The sequence below is a fragment of the Gadus macrocephalus genome, chromosome 12, assembly GCF_031168955.1.
Source record: "Gadus macrocephalus chromosome 12, ASM3116895v1".
In the NCBI taxonomy this organism is placed as follows: Eukaryota; Metazoa; Chordata; class Actinopteri; order Gadiformes; family Gadidae; genus Gadus; species Gadus macrocephalus.
In genome coordinates this window covers 3235518-3260358 of record NC_082393.1, presented here as the reverse complement: position 1 = coordinate 3260358, position 24841 = coordinate 3235518, and the positions used below count along the sequence as shown (strand labels likewise).

The following is a 24841-nucleotide window of genomic DNA, read 5'->3' as shown; positions in this document are numbered from 1 at the left end:
GGCTCCCCATTGGTCAATCAGGCGGAAGTCCCGCCCTTTCCGGTAGAGCCCACGGGACCTATGAAATCGAAAAATATGAATGGGTTTCAATGGAGAGAAAGTAATTATCTTCTGGTCCCAGTCTTTGTGTGCCCCGGATTACACATATGTTGTTTGTGGATTTAAATGATAATTTTCCATGTCAAGAGTTTGACCGTTTATTGTGCAATTGTTCGGTTAAAGGCTTTAGAGAAAAAACAATGAGAATGACTACACGTCTCGTATGTGACGTCACCCTCCCTGCGACTGGCGTGGACAAGACCGACAATCTCCCCATCGGTATAACTGAAAATCTACACATGCCCCGACATATAATGGTTTTCACCTCTTTCTATGCTGTTATCCTCCCCTTAGAAAAAAGCGGTGAAGTGGAGCAGAGAGATCGCCATGTCTGTATAAAGTGGTGGTGACGTATTTCATTCGCGTCGAGAGCCCCGAGGGGCTGTAGTTCACAAAGCGGCCTCACACCAAACCTAACATTATCAAACTTTCTTTGCATGAAAAATTATCATTTTAATCCACAGACCACATATGTGTAATCCAGGGCATATAAAGACTTGGACCAGAAAATAATTACTTTCTCTCCATTGATACCCATTCTAATTTTCCTAGCCCAAAGATCCCATGGGGGTCTCCCGGAAGGGGCGGACTTACGAGCTTTACGGGTCGCAGTAAGAGGTTGGTCAACTGCTTGAGACAATTCAGACCAAACTGACACATGGGTTGCAACACACTTTAAAAAGTTGGATGCTTTCTGTCGGTCAAATCGGTGTTTTATTGGAGGAGTCGCATCGTCATGTAGCCTAGGTACAAGGATGCTTGTAGTTAAATAAAATAGCACGATCATTGCATCTCCTTTATTCAACACATTTAAGAGTTCATATATTGATGCTCAATATGGTTGATGTGCAGATATTATTGAAGCTAAACTCCTTAGGATGGGTCATCATCTCTCTCTCTCTCTCTCTCTCTCTCTCTCTCTCTCTCTCTCTCTCTCTCTCTCTCTCTCTCTCTCTCTCTCTCTCTCTCTCTTTTAAGTCACAATTTTATTCTAGGAATCTAGTAACCACGTCACTATGTTACGACAAAGCTTAAAGCAAAAATATAAAACAAAGAACAACATGACTGTGAATAACCCCCGACTCATCGAACAAAGACGGTGTGCAGATCCACAGTGTTCAACATAGCGCTGGATAATTACAGAATTAAAAAAATAATTTATTCACAAAACGGACCAACTACAGACCGCGCATGCGCGCGTCTAGCTAGCCCGAGCGGGAGGAGGAGACGAGGGCTAGAAGGAGGCTCATGAGGACCAGCACGGAGCTGGGATGGAGGCACACAGAGTGGTTTTCCTCCAGGTCACACTTCTCGTAGGGCGGCAGGCAGGCGGCGTAGGCCAGGACGTGGGCTATGTAACTCTGCTCCTGCACCCCGTGGAACAGGTGCGCCATGGGGCCCTTGGCGAAGATGGGCACGTCCTCGATGCCGTGCGTCTCTGAGTTCTTCGGGACGGGGGCCTGCTGGCGGTACTCTGGTTCAGCTAGGGAGGGGGAGGGCAAGGGTTCATTTTATAAACTGGGCAAAAAAACTAAATTGCACAAATGGGTGGGATTTCTCTTTTACGTATATAAGGTAAAATAAGATGACGCTTTATCAATCGCCATGAGGGGAGCATCTTGTGTAGCCGCACAGCAGCAGTTAAAGAAGAGATACAAGATAAGAAAAAGAAAAAGTAGTGCTAAAGTAGGTCTAATGCTGAGGAAAACTACAATAGATGCTAAACTAAGGACAAACTCAAATTATGTGTATCCAAAAGCCAGTAGGTTATAAGTGTCCAAAAGCGTTGTTTAAGCGTTGTTTATTATTATTAATAATAATAATAATAATAATAATAATAATAATAATAATAATAATAATAATAATAATAATATAAAACACTGAATAATGATACATTACAATAGGCCTACTATCGATATAAAGTTGATGAGGCATGAATGGCAAACGGAACGACATGTCTGTTGAACCACAAGATGGTGCCACTGCTACACATCGTAGCGTTTCTGAAACGAAACACTTACCTGCAACGGTCGCGTTGACATCTGGCCGGATGCCGTTCTTAATCTGGTAGCCCGGTCCGTTCCCATAGACAGCGGTGGTGAAGCGCTTCTTGTCGGTAGCCAACTCTCGGGACACACCTTCAATCATTTAGAGAACGGCAGCTTTCACTCAAACGATACTCCAATCATTCACTCAACATTTTGGACACAAAATGATTCGATTCGTATCGATCGTCCTACCGAAAACAGAGTTCCCCCGCTGAGAATGTCCCCCGAATGCGAAGACATGGGAGTGATCGGCCGTGACCACGGTGAGGGTGTCCTTCTCGCTGGTCAACTGGGCAGCCCTTTCGATGGCCCGGTCAAACTCCACCGCCTCGGTGAGTGCTCGCTGGGCATTACCGTCATGGTGACCGTGGTCGATTCTCCCCCTTGGAAACACAGAGGAGAGAAAACTACTTTATGAAATGCCGTGAGCGCTAATGGTTCTGGAGGATTTAGCAGAAGCTTGTATCCGAGGTGACTTGCATGAAGTGAGGCAGAGAACAATCAAAGCTTACAACCTAGGCCTATATCGGAGTACTTTTTCCATAAGCAAGTTACCACAGGTACCGTACGCCTAATATATATTTAGAGTGGAACGATCGAGACCCACAATTCTGAGAATGAAAATATCAATATAGTGTGGAATTATGTTAAACTCACAATAGGCCACTTATACTTTTTACTCAATATACTCTATTTCCCCAAGAGGAGTTTGGGATTGTTAAACATTCGATTTGATCTTTACTGCTATTTTAACTGTTGCAAGACTCTTTTAGTACTTATCTTCCACAAACAGGTAGAAACCTTTTGGGTTCCTCTTGAGGATCTTGATGGCTTTCTCCATCATTTGCGTGAGCGAGGGGTCAGTGGTCGTGTCACGTTTATACTCATACTGGCAGTCTTTGGGCTCAAACAGACCTTTAACCAGAACATGATATTGATTAGATGTCTATTAGAACAGTAAAGCATGTGAATCCGTATCAAATCTGTGACATTATCTGTACAGCCATACAATCCGAACAATGACAAGATGGTACAATGTTATTATCGCAACGGGAATACACTGACATTCTATTATTTTATGTCTCAGCAATCATTTTTAATTAATTGCGATTCGATGAGGAAAAATTCTCCCACCCATTAGAAAGTCTGTTTTTGAAGCATCGACTGCATCCAATCCCTTCTTGTTCACCACATATTTGGCATTCTGCACAAAAACAATGAGATTAGGATTCAAAAAGAGACTGACTGGCTGTAGATACGTTTATAACTTTAAAGCAAACCAAATATTGGACCTTATTGTGTACTTTATTTTTGCTAATAGTCAATAACTGTTGTTATTATTAGGCCTGGTATTGTTATTATTATAATTTAATCGATCAAACACAGCACTTCATAAAAATCAGTCCGTTTAGAGCCTTATCATTGAGCAAAAGAGGAGTTACCTTCTTTCCTTGAAGCCACTCCTTGACGAGATCCTTCCCATCACTACGTTCTCCAAAGTATGTTGGATACTCTGGGTCGGCTGTGATGTTGCTGAACATGTACTGACGCCCTCCTCCGAGAATGACCTTGGTAATGGAACGCCAGATGTCAAATAGTAGGCCTACACAAATACGTATATATATACTTCCAACTATTTTTGTGCCTCAAAGTGTGCACCTGCTTACAAATCACTTTGTAATATCATGTGTCAGTTCTGACACTCGCCTTTTACTTTAGTCTTCCTCTTACATTTATTTCTGTGTTCTTGATCAGTTGCCAGGCGATGTCGCGGCAGCCGTTTCTAACGGCGTCGGCGGGGAGCTCGATGTCGCTGTACCAGCCGCGGTCGGGTGTGTGGGCGTAGTTCGCCCCGGGGGACGCGTGCTGCACGCGGGTGGTGGTGACGATGCCCACGGACTTCCCTGCGAACACACGGCACACGCGTCCACTCAGGATAAACATTAACGCCGGACAAGCTGACGGTGTTGCTGTGGTTCTAAATAACTGATAGACAGAGATATACATAGATACACAAAGAGATGGACAGATTAGACAGACGGACGGAACGATTGGCTCGATCCATCACATTGATATGATGGATGGACGGATGGATGAATTGGTGGATAGATGGATCGATAAATGATGGATTGATAACCAAACAAACACATAAATAGATAGACAGGTGGACAGACAGATCGTTTTTCAGGATGTTTGGACCTTCTGCCCAACAGTCTAGCTACTGAAGCCCCCCGAGTCCGGTACCTGCCATCTTGGCTCTGTGGAGCACGGACACCACGTCGTTGTCAGCGTTGCCGCTGCAGTTCCCTCGCTCGATCATAGCGGAGACGCCCAGCGTGCCGTAGTTGGCCTTCACACCGCACAGGTACGCCGTGGCCGTGCCCGCGCTGTCCGGCATCTGCTGGTTCACGTTGTACGTCTGCACAGAGACATCGTTCGGAGTCATCGGATGTTTGGAAGCAGTTTCAACTGTATCTGCCTTTTGACGATACCAGATTTAACGTTTGGACTCCATTGAAGCATTTGGGTCAGCTCAGCTAAGAAGGTAGAGCGGGTCGACTGGTAACCGGAAGGTTGCTAGTTCGATCCCCGGCTTCTCCTAGCCTGGCTGGAGTGTTGAGGCGTCCCTGAGCGAGACACGTCGACCTAACTGCTCCCGACGAGCTGGCTGTCGCCTTGCATGGTTGACTCCGCCGTCTGTGTGTGAATGTGTATGAACCTCCTAGGTTGCTTTGGATAAAAGCGTCTACCAAATGTTAAAATAAATATTAAATTCGACTCCATAGGAATTGGTTAGGTGAAAAAGGGATTTCCCATTTCGGTGGTGACTTTAAGTTGTTGTATTTGAAGTATATCTAGCTTTGACTTTACTTTGAACGTTCTTCATTGTACAGGATGACCACGTGTTACACACTGCACAGTCGGTACGTCGAGCACTTAGGCTGTTGTCAACGGGCTCCGTACCTTGGACAAGGCCAGGTACGGGAAAGTATCCATGGCCAGGCTGGTCTCCTCCCCGTTGAACCCCGCCAACTGGCCTTTGAGTATCCTGGTCGCGGTCACCGTGGGTACGCCCATTCCTGCGAAGAGGAGATGTAAGCTTTGGCGCAAGTTCTACCAGGAGGACTCAACTCTCACGCGCCAGTTTGCCAATCAGAAATCACCAATCACCTGCCTACACCTGCTTTATAAAGAGTATAGTCTAGCAGTAACACACGTTCTTTGCTGCATAGATATTTTGTTCGATTGCTCCCCCTTCCACTCCACCACCACCAGGTGTGCCCCAGTCTACCGGCCCAGTGAAAGGCTCCGCCCCTGCTAGTCCTGGAAGGATATGCCGAGTCCACACGTCGTCCGGGATCCGTGACGGGGCTCATGCCAAAGCCTTATCACGCATCATATTCTCTCTTATGTTATCATTCACTTTATTCGCGTTTATTGGTGAATGAGTCTTCATGGGAGAACAGTGAGTTCTCACTGTCAACGTCACAGAGAGAGTGTAAGGTGCAAGGCTGTTTGGCTTGTGTCTTGTGAGAGTGCACGTGATCACTGCTCTGGCTGTGACCTGACGTGCACGGCTGAGGAGAGTGCATAGGTATGTGTGTGTGTGAGTGTTTGTGTGTGTGTGTGTGTGTGTGAGAGAAATGGCCTTCCATTTAAGTAAAAAAACGCGATAACTCTGGGGAAAAAGTTTCAATACAGCTTGTAAATAATAAATGTGTTTCCTGTAGCAGGATATCAAATATATAATGGGAGGATATAACCCAAATAAAGGAATCCCCAATGACTCTCACCCTGACATCTTATATAGTAGTAATATACTAAAGTGCTATTGGCGTCACAAAACAGGGTCAATCAACATACTTCATCATTCATTTGCCAAAACAAACAAACAAACACATACACATGTCCACGCCACACACACACACACACACACACACACACACACACACACACAGGGACAGACAGACAGACACACACACACAAACACACACACATACACATAAAGCAGTTCACAGTGCTGCTATTTATCCACAATAGCTACAGCAGTGCAGCATGTTCTCCTTCAAAATGCTATCGCTTTTTCATCTCCTGTATCACCATCCGTCTATGTCTCGTCCCTGTGCCCGCGACTCACCGTCTCCCAGGAAGAGGACGAGGTTCTTGGCCTTGCCCACGATGGGGGTCATTCTGAGGGACACGTCTATAGCATCCCGGCCCATCTTGTTCCAGTACGACGGGTGAAGCTCTTGCTCTGGGAACAGTGTGTGGTTAACAGTTTATCACCTTTTTTCTGATCCACCGGTTAGTGGATGGACGACAGATAGGCAGACTATCAGTGGGCTCTGTTGTTTTGTTTCTCCTACGTTCTTCTCAGTTTGTATTTAAACAAACTGAATATTTTGCGTATGGGTCAGTCTGATAGCGATACTAACCAAGAATTCAAGCAAATCTTTAGCATCATTGTTCAATGTAACCTTTCCTATTTGTGTTATTTTTTTGTAATCAAGTTTTATGTATGTAGTTAGTGGAGTGCTTCTGTGATCATAATGAACATAACTAAACAAATGTTTACCGTAGCAACCAACAAGTCATCATAATGTACAATTTGTATTCCATTAATGAAAATATTTGTAATCATACTATTGAACCTAAGTATGTGAACATTTTAAATGGCCTTACATTTTTAAATAACATTTAAAAAAAACATACCTGTCAATAAGACACACATTAATGGGCTTCTTGATTTTGGGCCAGTCAACCTTACCTGGAATAATGGCCCAAGTCCATTGCACAGACAGAAACAAAACTAATCCAAACTGAACAAAGTTGTGTAGGCCTGCCATTGTGCTGTCTATACGTTATAATAAAAGCGTGCCTAACATAATGATGCAGGAGCAATGCTTGTGGCCACTTTATAACCACAGCCTGGGTTCGAAGTTCAAATTGGAAGGCTTCCTCCCTCATCCTTAGATAAATCCGGGCCGAGATTCATTGTCAAATGTTGTACTAGAGAATCATAGAAAAATATTCGCTATGTATACCAATACATACATCGTTTTATTCTATATATGTATCAATGTTTACATTCTGCATTGAGGGGTCAATACGGTTTAGATGGAGAGATGTGGTTGAGCACTTTTGACAACTTTCTTATTCAAAAAGAAAAGGCTGCCTGATTCAATATTAGTGTGCAGAGGCTGAAGACTAGATATGCTTTCGTAGGGGCTTAGATTCTCGTTTGGCCGAGACTTATGGTTTATCATGGCCATGCATTGTACCGACTACTTAGACCAAAATAACAAATACTTTCATTATTTTCATCCTGTCCTACGTAAGTAAGTAAGGAAGCAGTAACTATCTAGTTGTATAACCTTAACTAACCTTGAAGAGGAAGTAACCACAAAACCCGTTGATGTGCTTCATACTCTTTCAATATATTTTTAAAGAGCAACACATTAAAGAAACGATAAACTTTGTGATAACTTTGCTATTAGCTTGTGAGAGCTACATTTACATACAGTTTGTCAGACCATTTGTCATTATCAAGGAATGCAAAATAATATTGTTACAAGGCCCATTTTACACTCCAACTAGGTGACTTTTATTGGGCTCTTCCAGACAAGGACTCAGGATAGTTATGTTGAATCCGGTTTATTGTGAAGTTTGTAGGTACAAGTTTGTAGATCTCTCCCTGATTGTGTGTGGAGATGGCTGGTTTGACATGTGCAAGCTGGTTACTCAATGTATAACAGGTGTGCACATTGAGTCCTCATACCGGGCACCAGAGTCCAATCCGACTGGGCCAGGTGAGGCTGCCTCAACCAGCCATCATCCACACACACTCCCACAGTTATCTATTTCAATCGATATATTGTTATTATTGATCATTATCATTGGAGCCTGTTTTCCTTGCAACTTCTAAGTGCTACTTAGGGCTTCTGAGTTATCTTGGCCTTATAAAATACGCACTGACGATCTTATGGCCGTAACGATTTATGGCCACATAATTGCTTTTGTGCGTGTGTGTGTGTGTGTGTGTGCGTGCGTGCGTGCGTGCGTGCGTGCGCGTGCGTGTGTGTGCATCAAAATTGACATACCAATGCATCCACCATGGATACAAACTGTTATATGCGGCATAATGTATCATTGGGTTATTCAATAAAACCAATGATATCTTTACATTATTGGGACTGGTGTTCCATTACATTGAACGAATAATATACAAATGTCTTATAGAGCCAAAGAGTAACATCAACAGGCAGAGACGTTATTGTGAGAGGCCAAGAACTATAGTAGTCATAAGAGAACTAAACTTTGCCTACTGTATCAGACTCATCCTTGCCCTTTAACAATATAATTGTTTTTCTGGGGTTGCTGTAAAGCTGGACCTAGTCCGAAGTCTGATTTTATACAGCAGTCGATTAATAATCAATTATCATGTCTGCTAGAGGCACACAGGTAAGTGTGTGTGTGCGCGTGTTTGTCTGTCTGTATTTGTGTGTTTGCGTGTGTGCATATGTGTCTAGCTGTCTGTATTTGTTTGTGTGTGCGCTTGTCTGTCTGTGTGTGTGTGTGTGTGTGTGTGTGTGTGTGTCTGTGGGTGTGTATGTGTGTGTGTGTGTGTGTGTGTGTGTGTGTGGTTGTTAGGTTGGTCTGGAGTATCCATATTCTGTAATATAAGAAAAGAACAGAATTATCATTCAGCAAAATAGTGGCTATGATGAATTGCTGCCTCTCTAAACCTGATATTCTCAAACTGTTTGGGCAGGTATCCAATGTGTGGCTCCACCACAGAGTAGGAAGAAGCCATTCATTTAATTCAGCCACAAATATGTAGGTCCTTTTTGTGTTTTTATTATTCCATACTTAACTAACATTTGGTAAAAACGCAGTACAAAAATACAATAACAATATCTGCATAGAAAATAAATTCATGTATCCCCGTCCGAGTAGATTTCAGATGAACATACCAGCTACGGGAACACAGTTTGGAACCTATGAGGTTAAAATAAGAACTCAAAACTATACTTAAATCTCCGGTCAGTCAAGAGGTACAGCATCAGAAATCGTTTTGGTATGTCGCAGGCGGAGGTCAAAGGTCAGCTCTTCCCAACAGTGGAGTTATACTAGTTATAGCTTTGCCTCTCTGCCCATTATTATAATAAACGCTTTCGAGTTAAATCGTAAATGATTGTGGCTATCTATTGTAGCCACTGTCTAAGGCCTCTGAGTTATCAGAAAAACAACGAGTCATCAGTTCTTTGGTAAAATACAGACACACACACACACACACACACAAACACACATACACACACACACACGCACACACTCACACACACACTCACGTACACACAGTTATCCAAAAGACCAAAGATGAGAGGATTCTTTGAGGCTTATCCTACTGGCCCCTACTTATCATGTGATAAAAACGGCAGTTGGAAATTACTCCAATTAAATTGGTGATGCCACAATCGCAGTGTGTGTGTGTACGCGTGTATTTCCATAACAACAATTAAAATCAACCCCTGGAGGCTGTGTACATAGGCCTTTGTTGTTGGGTCTTGCACATGGATGTGTATGTGCGTGTATGTGTGCGTGCGTGTGAGTGTGTGTGTGTGAGGAAGAAGGAGCACAAACATACATTGTCTATATGATTATCTTCACTCTAGTGCATAGAACTGCTTCCACTTAGTCCATAGTGGGGTCCTCACGTGTGTGTGTGTGTGTGTGTGTGTGTGTGTGTGTGTGTGTGTGTGTGTGTGTGTGTGTGTGTGTGTCTGTGTGTGTGTGTGTGTGTGTGTGTGTGTGTGTCTATGTGTGTGTGGTGTGTGTGTGTGTGTGTGTGTGTGTGTGTGTGTGTGTGTGTGTGTGTGTGTGTGTGCACACAGTACATCCTGTAAACGTCTCATCATTTCGTTCCCCTCGTCATCTCAACAGCAGCCATAGGACCAGTCCCACCAGCGGGGGGCACAAGCCCGACGCCGGGGTCCGGGGGCCACCCGAGCCGGCGGCCTGTGTGTGGGAGCACTCCTTGGGGGGGCAGTCCTTGTAGGGCGGCAGGCAGGCGGCGTAGGCCATGACGTGGGCCACGTAGTTCTGCTCCTTCACCCCGTGGAAGAGGTGGGCCATGGGGCCGCGGGCGTAGATGGCCACGTCCTCCCCACCGTGGGTCTCCGAGTCCAGGGGCACGGCCGCCTGCTGCATGTACTCCTGGTCGTCTGGGGGAGGGGGCGGAGGTGGGGGGGGGTAAGGGTCTTACGGTAGACTGAGCTGATGAGACCGTCCCCAGTTTGGTAAATGTCTGTGTGTGGGTTCTATCGTATTTCTGCCTTAACATATTTTAACTAATTTGTTTTAATTGTTTCAGAGCCAAGTGAAATAGCGTTACGTCTTCATTTTGGTCTATAACGCCGCATATTACGAACAGGGTGTTGTATTTTGGGAAATAGTTGAATAAGTAAAAGTTGTAGTTTCTAGAAAGGATCTGATAGGGTCAAGGTAGCCTTCAGATAAACAAGAATAACCGAGCCTTACTGAATCCCAGGTCGGAATTCTAACTACATACACCTTCAGCAAATGTGCCCACATATCCAACCAGCCAAGGAAATGGAGCAAATGCCAAAGCCAAGAGAATGAATGAAAGTCTATCCTTAGAAAACAACCCCTGACCAACGGTAGAAGCAAATCTTTCCACAGGCTCACCAAAACTATTAGATAGCCACAATTGTCATATTTCACTCCCGCTTTGAACAGCAAAAACAAACATTCTGCAGGGTCATTCTTGAACCGCAACGAGTTGAAATGATCCATACACATTTTTATACACACCCCAGACAGGCAGGCAGGGAAGAGTCCCATCTGAAAGACATTAGGTTTGGTTTGCTTACAGTAATCCACCAACGTGATGTTGGCCCTGGTTCCGTTCACATGCACATAACCCGGCCCGTTGGCATACAGGATGCTGGTGAACGGCATGCTGTCATCGGCCTTCTTTGCTGCCAGACCTGACAAAATGGAACGATGAAGGATCAGTGAGTAAGTGGGCAAGATATTCATCCAGATCGTTCAATGGCATCCATCTACACTGGGAATGAATCCATTCATTTTCAACATCAGTAGAATTCCTTGCAATATTGATCAAGTCGAATTGTTAGGCGACTTTCATGTTAATTTTCATATTATTTGCTGATTATTAATGGAAATTGTTATTGAATAATTGCATTGGAGTTTAGATTTACTAAATGTGTCATGGCTGGCATTGTTATTGTTGTTTCCTAGAATTATTGTTTTAGATTATAATGACAGATGGGACAAGATATTCTCTTGTGTTTGTCAGTAGAACAGTATTTAACTCGCTCATATGAGTTAAATTGGTTAAATTCTGATTATATATATGTATGAATAATAAATGTATGTACATCCATCCATACAGACATACAGTTCACCATACTCTTCAAAGCACCACGGATCGTACCAAAGATGGAGTTCCCTCTGGGGGTGTTCCCCCCTAACGTGAAGACGTGGGAGTGGTCCGCGGTCACCACGGTGAGCGTGTCCGACTCCCTGGTGAGCCGCGAGGCGCGGTGGATGGCGCGGTCGAACATCACAGCCTCCGTCAGCGCCAGTTTGGCGACCCCGTCGTGGTGACCGTGGTCGATTCTCCCTCGTAATGGAACAAGACCACAGGACAGCCGTCAGACCCAGAGACAAAAGGCAGGGGAAGCGGTGTAGTGGCTGGGGTTGCTCCACTTTCAGGAAGAGGCACTGGAGGTTCCCTGAGTGAGATGTCTAGCCTACTACCCATGCCTGCTACTATGTATATATATATATATATATATATATATATATATATATATATATATATATATATTAATAAATATATATACGATTCATCTGGTCCCAAACCTCACCACAGTATCTTTCAAAAACGCCATTTTACGGAAAAATACTGGAGCAGGGATTCTTTTAACAGATGTAAAGTAAATTAACAAGAAGACAGCATTGATTGCATTAATTATAAGTGACCGACTCCATGTGTTTTCTGTTCTATTTCCCAAAACGCTTTGAATCCAAGGGCCCATTTGGCACACATTACCGTCACATTTTGATGTTTCGAAACAAACAAAGAACAAAACAAAACACAAAAGGAACGGTTCTATTGTTGTTTTCCCCCTGCGCTCTCCCCACCACAACAATCAGAACTGAACGGAACGAGCCCATAGTTTTTAACCGTGTGAACGCGGCCAATTTGAAACTCATCTTCCACAAACAGGAAGTAGCCTCGGGGGTTCTTGCTGAGGATCTGGATGGCCTTCTCGGTCATCTCCACGATGGAGGGGTCCCGAGTGTTGTTCCGGAACACCTCGAACCGCATGTCCTTTGGCTCGAACAGACCTGGAGTCACCGGGAAGGGGGAGGAGGAAGGGAGGAGAGGGAGGGAGGGAGGGAGGGAGGGAGGGAGGGGAGGGAGGGAGGGAGGGAGGGAGGGAGGTCATACAAACAAATGAAATACAAATAGTAGGGGTTTGACTTTAATCCAGAAGGTTGCTAGTTAGATCCCCGGCTCCTCCTAGCTGACTGTTGAGGTCTCCCTGAGCAAGACACCAAACCCTAATTGCGCCGACAAGATGGATGTTGCCCTGCATGAGTGACTGAATGGTTGTAAGTCGCTTTGGATAAAAGCGACTGCTATATGTAAATGTAAATGCTATACAGGACAAATGTATGGCCAGGTAAATCGTCAAAGCTGTAGTCCCGTAACTGGGATGAGATCCAATTAGACAGTGGCTACAATGGTCAAATCAAACACATCCTTCTCTAAAATACTTTTTTATTATAATCTACACACAATGATTCAATCTATTTAGATCTGTCCTTATGTATGGCTATGGAGTCTGCTTGCGTTAGCCAATCCTGTGAGGGACAGCTATCTGGCATTGATACTGCGGGGCAGATCGTCAAGTTCAAAGTTGACCCGTTTTCTCAATTCATAGATAAGATATCATCACCATGGCAATACGAGATATCCATCAAGAGCTGGCCTGAGCTGGCCTGATATGGAAGTGCTGTGTGTGTGTCAGTGTGTTTGTATTTGTTCTTGATTTAAACAATTGATCTTCGAAATACTTTGATATACTGTCAATGCTTTAGACCTTCTATGTTTTATCACAATGAAGGATAATTGTTCGCTTGCAAATGACTGACCCCCAGATTTAGTACTCGAACGGTGTTTCAGACATGACTTTGAACTCTGTGTGATCCGACTCCATTTTTTGAGTCTACCTTTGTACTATGATACAAAGTATACGCCGAGGCCCTAGCTGTGGAACACCAACCCATGAGACGGTCGGTGGTCTTGGGGTTGATCTCGTCAAACTGCTCCTTGTGCCAAACATAGTGGGACTTCTTCTTCTGCAAAGTAAACAAACACACAGGATGAAGTGTGTCATAATGCGTATTTACGTTTTTTGCCTGGCCTCGTTCGAAGCAGCACAGAAGTCCCAGGTGTGTCTCTTCTCCCAATCAGTCACCGCCCACGGTCTATTTACAGATCATTATAGTCATCATGACATTACGGAGCTAAACTCAGCATGACTATCATAGTGAATTGTACTGTTCAGTGCTGTACTTTCACAAAAATATACCTAACTAAAACGTGTAAATGAAAGGATAGGAAACACACAAAAGTCATATCCACTAGTTTATGACCACAAAAGGAGCTGTACCGATTCTATGAGCGCATTGAAACCGAGGAGAAAAGTGAGTCGTACCGGCTTGGCCTTCAGCCACTGCTCGATGAGGTTCTTCCTGTCCTTGCGGTCCCCCTTCCGGGAGTTGGAGGTGGGGTACTCAGGATCCGGGGTTCCCTTGGGGGTCATGTACATCCGTCCTCCCCCGAGGATCACCTATCGCGGAGACGGGGTAGCCCGGTCAATAGGCAAGGCGAGGCCACTCGATTTATGTTGCGCTTTTCACACACGAGGCAGACTCAAAGTGCTTCACGTAGAAACATTGTCATACAATAAAATTAAGTTTAAAAGAAAATAAAGGCAAGGTAAAAAAATAATGAAAGTGCAATGTATTTAAGATTTCGAAGAAGGCTAAAGCAACAGTGAAATAGTTCAATGTGAGTACGACTAGTTCAGGTCAAAATAACAACTCTGTTTCTATGAATGACGTCTGAATCCACGTCTGAATCTCAACTAATGAAGATCGGAATAAGTCGGGAACGATTCCGGAAGCTTTGACGCGTGCGTACGTCGATGTCGACGTTGGTGACCAGCTGCGTGGCGATGTCCACGCAGCCGTGGCGGCGCGCGCTGGCGGGCAGGTCGGCGTCGCTGTACCAGCTGCGGCTGACGGAGTGGGCGTAGGCGGCGGCCGGGGAGGCGTGCTGCACCCTCGTGGTGGTCACGATGCCCACCGCCTTACCTGAGGAACACGCACGCGCACACGCACACACGCACACATGTACACACGCAGGAAGGAAAAGGAAATGGCCACCATTTTCCTTATTTCTTTTCCCACACATGCATAGTAGCACTGGGTAGATTCAGAACAGATTCCACGTTTGGTTACGAGGTGCATTAATGCAAAGATACAGCACAGCTTCAGGAGACAACAGAATGTGTACTGTACAAACTGCATATATTCTGTCATCAATTGTTCCGCTGTACAGAAGCACAGACATGTTGATCTTCATGTTGGCTTCATTTACATTTGATAACGTCGTATTGCTAGACATTAGGTGCAGGTGACGGGGTCGGCTAAGCTCAGGAGATAGAGCGGTTGACTTGTAACCATTAGGTTGCTAGTTTGAGCAAAGTAAGTGACATAAGGATTTCCTGAGCGAGACGCCTAAACATGACCGGCGGTCAGCTTCCACGGGTGTGTGTATGAACGACTGCTAGTCGCTTTGGATAACAGCCAATGCCGTAAATGTAATGCACACGTGCACACAATCACCTACTACCAGGCCCACACACACGTATGCTGTTAGGCTACAATATAAAGTCTCACTAATCTCACCAATTCAAAAAGTGGTTTGTCCTCTTAAAGATTAAGCGGCGACAGTAGGGAGTTTTAATGGCCATGGTAGATCATTAACTGAATTGAATAACGCAATTATTTCTCAACAATGTATGACTCAGTGTTTGCCCTTTGGATCATCGGCTCCATTTCAATCACTAGGATCATCCCAGTAGGATGCATCCTATGGCTCTTGTGCACCGCTTGGTGACCCATCACGACTCTACTCTGTCTCATGAAACTGCCCACAGGAAACATAGGACAGCAACGGCGACATTAACATGAACAACTCAACATGTTATGTCTGTAACATAACACAAAGGGGACAAATGGTGTTAAACGTATGGTGTTGGGAATGGGATATAGGAGCTCTGTGTAGACCCTTCAGTTTTAATGACTTTACCCTATAATATATGTAAATATATATATATATTTATATATATATATATATATATATATATATATATAGATAAGATACTGAAGGATCTCGCACTTCCCCAGGCATCTTAATCTCTGTGTTGAGTTCCTGTTCCCGTGTTTCTTTCAGATAAGCATTGCTGTACTACCATACTCGTCGATCGCACTATTGTAATAATGTTTGATCAACTTTGATGTTTGATGTTTGACGTGTTGTGCTACTCAAATATAATAAACTAATATAGTTGAGCTGAGCAACTGGTTTCTCGTTCAAATAAATCATACAGATAAGAAAGCCCTTTAGTTGCCCAAACCTGGAAACCATGTGATATCCCGCCAGGCCTTACTTTGTCAGACTTCAAAGTTTTAAGCTTCTTAAGAAATTATCTATTTTTTTAAGGAAATCTGGACATGGAGCATTCTATATCAAATCAAAGAGACATGTGGGGGATAGACCCAGAAGAAGGCAAGTTCCTAAATAGGAAGCCTCTTTGCAGTTGGGACACAAATCAGACCAAATCTGTTGTAGTAACACCCACGCATGTTAAAACCAATCCAGCCAATCACAGCTCAAGCACCAGCCAATTGGCCCGCCCAAATGGTTAGGGTCTTTCTCCAGGCTTTCGTATGGCCTGCAACAAAGGCTGTGGTGGGCTGAGCTCAGGGGGTAGAGACTAGAGCAGGGGTGCCCAACCTTTTTTGACCCAAGATCTACTTTTCAAGTAGCCAACCTCCCGAGATCTACCAGCAAACCTACCTTCAAACGGGGATGGGGGGGGGGGGGGGGGGGGGGTTTCATTCCGTCTGCGCACGGTACCTTCTCAACGATAATCAATGATCTTCCTCCCACTCAGGGTGAAAATGGTAGGTCTTAGCTCGTTTCTCCTCAGCCATGCCAACGTTTAGGAGTGTGTAACTACTGTTGACGGCTTTCAACTGCTGTTGACAGCGCATGCGCTACCGCGCGTATATGTCCCGCGTATATCTCCCAGCTAAGTGTCGAGGTGTTCCTAAACAACAACGCTAACCCTAACTGCTCCCGACAAGCTGGCTGTCGGTCGTTACATGGTGCATGGTTGACTCCGGCGTCGGTTGGTGAATGTGTGTATGAATGGTTGCGGTTTGCTTTGGATAAAAGCGTCTAAAATTAAAAAAAAACATTTAAACGAAAGTATCAGAGGGGGGAGTGAAAACCGAGGTTAGCTATAACGTAACCCGAGCGCTCTTACCTTGTGCTTTGGCGCGCCGCAGCACAGAGTACACCTCGTTCCCGAAGGTGGTGTTGCACTCGTAGGCCACCGCTCGGGCGCTAAGGCCCACCGTCTTGGCGTTGGCCTTCACGCCGCAGTGGTAGGCCGTGGCCGTGCTCGCGCTGTCGGCCACCTGTCGGTCGACGCTGTAGGTCTGTTGTAAAGGGAGACGGTGGGAGATAGCATCACAAGACGAGCAGAGGTATGGTTGAAAGGTAATAACTAATAACGAAAGGTCCCATATCATGCCACAAGGTGAGAGTGTGATTAGCCGTTAAAAGCTGTGTGGAAAATCCGCCTCTTCCTGTGTTTTAGTGACATCACAAGTGGGCTTGTCCACCTAGATGTGTGCTGGATAGATCAGTCTACCAGCCTCCCCAGTGGACTGTAGCAAACGTTCGCTCATCTATCTGTGATACATCTAGGTGGCGGATCGAGGTACACCTGGTGGTTTTAATATGGGACCTTTAAAGCCCAGCAGAGCAATGGAGGGTTACGTTGATGGCGAGAACATCACAGAAACGACGTTGTAAATAAAAGCGTGAAGAGGTTTTAAGACAGGGACCAACAACAGCCTAAATAAATGTGTTTCCTATGGCGCCGTTTTAGAGTCGAGTGTTGGGAAAATCACACACAAATGGGGGACGTAGAAGAGCACAGGTTGAAATACTCGGAAGCGGGCTGAAAATTGTCAAGGGCGCATATGAGCATATCCAGCACACAGGGAGAGCGTTGAGAGGTCAGAGAGAATGGTTATTTTCCTCGAACGATAATTTACACTTGCCACGCTTTCCTGCCCACAGTGCTCTCTCAAAGCCTACATGCGCTCACTCGACTCGCTCTCTGGGTGCTCTCAAAACGACAGTGTTCAGAGCGATTGACCTCTGTGTTATGGGCCAGCTGTAGCACTACCTGCTGCGTTGACAATGCGTTTCTTTTATAGCTCCAGTCATTGGCAGCAGACCAGAAAACAAACAGTCCGGTAGGTAAAGTAGACCTTTTGATATTAATGCTGTTGATTTCGCTCATTGTATGGTGGTTGGTGTTTGTAATGGTGGCTACATGTTTTTGATAATGCCAACTTGATGTAGCTACTACTGTTAGTTTGGGCGAGAACGATGCTTGATTCAAAAAAAATATCCTCAATATATGGCTGGCCACTCAACACTCCTCTCTGCGCCATCGACATGCTCATCTGCGCCTTAAACATTTTTTCTTGCACTTCCGATTCTTACGATCTGTGCCCTGGGACCAAAGCCGGAGGGGTCAATCCGATTCAGCCGTTTAGTTGCTGTTCAGTAGTGCTTCGCTGGTTGAACAATGGGTCATGGTTGAATGTTTTAAATGCCTTCCAAACCACCCAGCACTCAGCTGAATATACAGAATCTGATGGGGTTAGCACAGCTTTGCATGTGTGTAATTTCAGTGGTTTCCTGCCTGGCAGGGTTTTCATTGGAGATGTGGACTTATGCTAAACCTTTTTAAATACCAATGTGTCTGGTCCCACATTAAGCAGGGGTACACTCAAGCTCCACTGGGCTGGAATGAGACAAGATGAAACTCGTCAGCAGAACAAAGCATGCAAACCAACAGTTGACTTCTGTGATGTTTCTTTTTCAAAATAAAAGCATGCACTTTTTCCTTCAAAATAAATCTGTGGGTTATTTTTCCGTCAGGCCTTCCGAATGAAACGTAGGAAGGCTTTTCAAATAAAAGCATGCACTTTTTTCTTCAAAATAAATCTGTGGGTTATTTTCATGTCGGCCTTCCGAAAGAAACGTAGGGAGGCTTTTCAATAAGTAGGAATGCTTTTCAGCCTCAAAAGTACAGTCTGTCTATGTTTACTTGTGTTGTCCAACTGTCGCCTGCCACAGATTGATAGGAGATATGACAGCCATATCAACTCTCCGGATGCATTTTGCTCAGCGCAGAAACAGGAGGCCTCCGTGACTCTGTGACTCTTAATGTGCGTTTTTGGACGACAGAAGAATTCCACAGAACTAAACTCAAACCACTTTTTGTCGACTACCACAAACGACAGAACTTGCGAGCGGTTATGGGTCATTACACAAAGGATGTTGGCAATACAAAGACACATTACTTGGCTGGCCCGGCTGTGCACTTTAAAACGGCATGGAGTCTGATATTGTTCTTCTTCTCAGTGTTCCTCTGCACACTTTTGCACGCCACACATGTGACAAAGACAGATGTGGATCCCTGCTAGTTCACACAGGCAGTCAATGCTGTGATTGATTCTCTTTCAAACGCATCACTCACTTCACCACACACACACACACACACACACACACACACACACACACACACACACACACACACACACACACACACACACACACACACACACACACACACACACACACACACACACACCCACACACACACACACACACACACACACACACACACACACACACACACACACACGACGACGACCGAATGTCACACTTTTTCTTATAATTAACACCAGACAGCCCCACCAGCATAAATTATTAACACCAAGTTTTTTAGGGTGTGTGAATGTGTGACAATGCAAGAATGTGTTAGTTCATGTGTGTGCATGCAAGAGTGTTTGCATGTGTGTGTGTGTGTGTGTGTGTGCATGTGTGTTCTCGTGTGCCTGTTAATGTTCATACCTGAATTGACATTTTACAATTCTTCTTTTCCTTATTTTGTCTTTGCTTTGATTATTATTATTGATTGCCCGAAGTAAAGTGAATCGAAACATGAAATTAATGTCTGTACTAGTGATGTGGAACGAATCACTTGGTACTGTACCTTAGAAAGAGCCAGGTAGGGGAAGCTGTCCATGGCCAGCACTGTCTCCTCCCCTGACTTCCCCTCCATCTGACCCTTCAGGATACGCGCTGCAGTCACTGTGGACACGCCCATACCTGCCGGTGGACCAATGAGAGGCAAGCGAGAATGTGACTCATGTAAAACCCAACACCATTCTGCGGTTTGATGCTCGGTTTCTTCTTATACAAAGTCCTGCTGCTTCTCCCAGAATCGAGGCTTCTGCTTATTTTGAGTTGCACACTATAATTATTGTTTGGGAAAACTTTCTTTAATATATTTTACATAATATGATAAGAAAATATATATATTTATATACACAATATTATAAACAGAGAAATTCTAACACGGCCAATATGGTGTGCGAACAGACAGATGGACACACATGCTGTGAATTAGCTTTAACATTTACTGTCCCTCAAGCGTATTCATTTTATATGTATATATATTAGTTTAATTAATCTCACCCCACTATATATCCTCACCAGTTCGCCTTACTAGACGCAAGTAAAAAAACAGTTTGCTTAATAAAAACCTTTTCTCGCTTTAAAGACGTTTTATATTCTCTTAAATATCCTTGTTAAAAAAAACACTCAGAGAGACGTCTTTGTTGGGAGCATGGAAAGCAAAGACCACCCACACATATGTATCTGAGTGCATCTGATTAGGAGCAGAGATTCTGGCACCAAGAGAATCTCTTAAAGCTCTTCTGTGTTACCCAGCAAACCCCCCCAGATCCAATATGACCCTCTAAACGTACCCGTAGAGTTACGAGCCCCCAGCCACAACTACTTGCCAACCGTATATTCTAGATCAATTCTGACTCAGATGGAAACTCCTGCTAATTGCCACAGAAGTACTAACATTGAGGTAGGATCCTGGAAATGTTACCACTGTGGGTTTTACATCCTCCCCAGTTAATGAAATGATAGGAAAACTACGATAGCATGCTTCTCCTGCTGAGATGATTCTGTTATTGTGCTTTTAGCTTTAAGGTCATTATTATGTTCGAGGAGGTGCAGGCTGTTTGTTTGGATAAGTGGCACAACCATTGAGGGAAAGGTTTAGATGTGTTTTTTGTTTCATTGGTTTACTTGACAGGGACAGAACACATTCAAAACATTTCTTTAAATGTGTCACAGGTAGCCGGCAAGGCTAGATGACATCTGCAACACAACTTTGAGTCCAAACCAAAAGGTTGTGGATTCCCATCCCAATGTGTCCTCAGTCTACATCTGATAAAGATTCCCTAATTTCTACTCATTAATTCCAATGACACACTCTTACTATTAATATAGTAACTGGACTCAAATACATCTCCAGTTTTTACTGAACAATCTTTATCTATATATATATTTTTAAATTGTAAACATGTCTATTACAAGAGAACCATTAAACTTACGTACCACAAGTTGAACACGTAACACAGGTTAAGAAAAAACACCAAGCGTGCTGCCATGACGACCTACCGTCTCCCAGGAAGAGGATGAGGTTCTTGGCCCGGTGTTCGCGGGGGCGGAGCTTCAGGGCAGCGACCAGCGTGTCACGTGCCTGAGCGTCCCAATAGGCTGGCTCCTTCTCCCGCTCATAGAGCGCTGGGCCGTGGACAGCAGCAAACACACACGTAAATAAACACAACGGACACCGCATCAACCGTACGCACACAAGACGAGCATGTACTCTAAAACAAACACATCCAGCCCGACACACAAACACACTTACACAGGCACCCACCCACCCACCCACCCACACACACACACACACACACACACACACACACACACACACACACACACACACACACACACACACACGAATGTGATTCAGAGCACACGTCGGTGGATACATGTAGCATGCACATACAGAAGATCAACATTTTTTTAAATACGACTGCCTGTCTTGAGCTTTCCATAGATTGAAACTACATGACCACAAAACCTGCACTTACTGACACACAGACAACGAAACACACGCACACAATCACAAGAACACAACACGTACTGTACATACATCGGCACACACACAAAACAAATCAAAGCAACCCAGCGGTACATCTAGAACCTTCCAAAGGCATTGGCGTAGTGCTTTGTTCTCGTGTGTGTATCTATGTGTGTCCGTGTTTCTTCGAACACACACTTCTCACGCCGCAAGATCATGTAAGCGCGAGTGCACACATACCAGTGGTGAACACCAATGCGCGTGTGCGTGTGTCAATTCTCTCTCTCTCTCCCTCTCCCTCTCCCTCTCTCTCTCTCTCTCTCTCTCTCTCTCTCTCTCTCTCTCTCTCTCTCTCTCAACCACACACACAGAGCCTCAGGGGAGAATGAGATGTGACTGTGTGGTTTCCCCACAGCGGTCCCCATGCCCAGAGCATCCTTTGAGGACTCTAACCTCACAGACGCCACGGGGCCGAGGGACAGCCAGCCCAGCGAAGGTCAAGGAACAACGTTCCGCCCGTCGCACAACGTGAAAAGAACGCTCCAAGTCACACTCGGTACACAGGTTGAGCTCAAGGGGGGAGTGAACAAGGACACAAAGTGGACACACATAGTGAACCAATATTGACCATGTGTGGGTATATATAGACACATCTTCCTCCAACCACAGGACGATAGCTTTTAGCTTGCAGCAAGGCAGAAGAAAACGTCAAGGCAAACACACGTACAAATACAAACAAATACAAACACACACACACAACAACACACACACAAACACACACAGAAGAAGATACCCCACTTCCCGCATACTGTATATATCCATCAAATATCCATCCACTGTATACATCGATTCGATGTTGAGTTTCCTATCGAGTCCAACGTAAAAATAACCTCTACAGCAAATTCCTCCACAACGATATTAATACTTCATCTCATAATACCAACAATAGCGTAGCATTCCTTGCGCTCACCTTGGCTGTCCCCCAGGGCCGTGTCCAGCAGCAGCAGCAGCGAGGGCCCCAGTAGTAAGAGCTGGAGCCCGGGGGGGCCCAGAGCGTGTTGCGTCCGCATCCCGAACCTGAGGTGCACCCCTGGAGGTGCGCGCTGTACAGGTCTCACCTGGCCTGGCACCTGGGATAACCGGGGACCAACGGCAGGGCGAGAGACACCGAGGGGGAGCGCAAGACAGAGAGAGAGAGAGAGAGCGAGTGCACTGCAAAGACCTCCAGCCCAGCTTTTTAACAGGTCTGCCGGGGTGGTGTTGGAAGGAAGGGCCCACGCCAGCTCATAGGCTAGGAACCGCACGGTAGTGAGGAGGGAGAGGAGGAAGAGAGAGAGTGAAAGAGTAGGGAGAGAGGGTGGTGGAGAGGGAGGAGGGGGAGGAGGAGGGGGAGGAGGAGGGGGAGGAGGAGGGAGAGTGATAGAAATGAAAAACAAGAGACAGAGACGAGAGAAGGGAAATAGGGGAGTGAGAGAGAGTCAGTGAGTAAGAGAGAAAGAGAGAGTGAGGGAGAGAGAAGAGAGAATGGGAGAGAGAGTGAGGGAGAGGGAGTGGGAGGGGGAGAGAGAGAGAGAGGGGAGAGAGAGGGGGAGAGAGAGGGAGAGACCACACAAGAGCGGCGTGAAACTAGACCCCTTTGCTTTGAGTCCTGAAAACGCAAACCCCTTTTATTGTTTTAAACAGTATACTGTTTTCTCTCCTCCCTAATGATGTGTGTCTCACTCTGAGATGTTTTTAGAATACATTGAAATGGTCTTTTGATGTAGCCGGTATGTATAACGCCTTCCTTTAGGCCGCGGTCCATTCAAATGAGGGGAAATGGACGGACTTCCCAATTTGTGTTGGCATCCACCCTCGTACAAATCCTAATGGTCTCTCTTTCCACTTCTTCTCTCCCCCATGGAAAAATAGAAATAGAGTGACAGTGAGGGGGGGGGGGGGGAAGAGAGAGAGAGAGAGAGAGAGAGAGAGAGAGAGAGAGAGAGAGAGAGAGAGAGAGAGAGAGAGAGAGAGAGAGAGAGAGAGAGACAGAGACAGAGAGAGAGAGAGAGAGAGAGAGAGGGGGAATGGGATATATAGTTGGGGTTTGATTGGGTCATGATGTGCTCTCCATTTCATGTCACAAAAGTTGCTTTTATTTGCAATTTCTTCCCCTTTTCCATTCTTTAAGGCAACTTTATTTATTAATTTAAGTTTGAAAGACCCCAATATTTTCGCCTCGCTCACCAAGTCCGCTTGGCTGTTCCTCTGTGGCAAGCGAGAAAAAAAAACGGCAAGCATTTTTCTTCTGTGAGGTAGTGGAGAGTGCCAGGAGAAGATAAAAAAAATAGTACCCCAAAAAGTCTTTATTTTCTTCTTCTTCTTCTTCTTCTTCTTCTTCTTCTTCTTCTTCTTCTTCTTCTTCTTCTTCTTCTCTTTAATACGGTAACGCTCGCATGTTGGAGGAATGGGTCGGCCAAACGTGGTAGCACCGGAGGAACCTCCATTCCTGATGTTAGGATGTCTAACCAGCCCTGGAGGTGGGAAGCTTCCCTCTTACCAGTCATTACACAAACCAGAGCTACAGTAGACCTCTCCCGTCCTGCCAACAGCCCGATCTCTGCCGTCACCCCGAGGGGAGCCGCGCCTCACTGCCTGCCGCTACTCACATGCATCTAATCAGCGCTTGTAAAAAATGATGGCAACGCAAAAAGCTGAAGTGAAATTGTAAAAAAAAGTTATGATGGGAAATCTGTGGCGACACAAAAGAGTGCAGGAAAAAACGCGTTGAAACATGGAGATGGAGATTTGTTAGGCCTGGCTTACGCTGGGTTAGTCAGATGCGTGTCATCCCAACACTAGTGTAAATAGTGTGTGGTTGTCTGTGGTCTCCGCTGTGGATTATCATTCCAAGCGGAAAACAAATGTGTTGGTGGATGCCTTTAGGAGTTCCAATGGGAAGGAGATTTACCTGTCGTCACTATGCTGCGCTCCGTGTTATCTGGCCCGGGCAGAAAGTTGTGGTTTGCAAAAAAACGTTTCCCGGTTTATTGAAAGCTTTAATCTGTTTGAGATCCGTCTCGGATTATTTATGAGTCTAAATAACTGAGCGTGTCAAACATTGAGCGTGCCTGCAATTTTTTTTGCATTTGGTACTTGTTCTGATTTGTCTCTAGTATGTTTTATCTAACGAATGGAAAAATACAAGGAGATAGGAAGTTATCTTAATAAGTAATGGATGTTGTTTATTGCGATGCTGCCAGT

General features: G+C 45.0%; 2 protein-coding genes across 2 annotated transcripts; both read right to left on the bottom strand.

Annotated features, from left to right (window-relative positions):
- Positions 1-790: 790 nt before the first annotated feature.
- LOC132468615 (intestinal-type alkaline phosphatase-like) lies at positions 791-7074 on the bottom strand. Its single transcript, XM_060066345.1, has 11 exons — positions 6916-7074; positions 6286-6402; positions 5112-5227; positions 4392-4566; positions 3879-4051; positions 3590-3715; positions 3282-3351; positions 2928-3062; positions 2340-2531; positions 2121-2237; positions 791-1582 (listed from the first exon to the last, which is right to left on the bottom strand). Exons 1-11 carry the CDS (start codon positions 6992-6994, stop codon positions 1305-1307), a joined length of 1578 nt encoding a protein of 525 aa, XP_059922328.1. The 5' UTR covers positions 6995-7074; the 3' UTR covers positions 791-1304.
- Positions 7075-8985: 1911 nt separating this feature from the next.
- Positions 8986-23762, bottom strand: alpi.1 (alkaline phosphatase, intestinal, tandem duplicate 1). Its single transcript, XM_060067036.1, has 11 exons — positions 22569-23762; positions 21130-21255; positions 19643-19758; positions 16826-17000; positions 14410-14582; positions 13922-14056; positions 13487-13562; positions 12411-12545; positions 11626-11817; positions 11039-11155; positions 8986-10369 (listed from the first exon to the last, which is right to left on the bottom strand). The coding sequence occupies exons 1-11, from the start codon at positions 22666-22668 to the stop codon at positions 10077-10079; spliced, it is 1638 nt and encodes a 545-aa protein (XP_059923019.1). The 5' UTR covers positions 22669-23762; the 3' UTR covers positions 8986-10076.
- Between the last annotated feature and the right edge of the window lie 1079 nt (positions 23763-24841).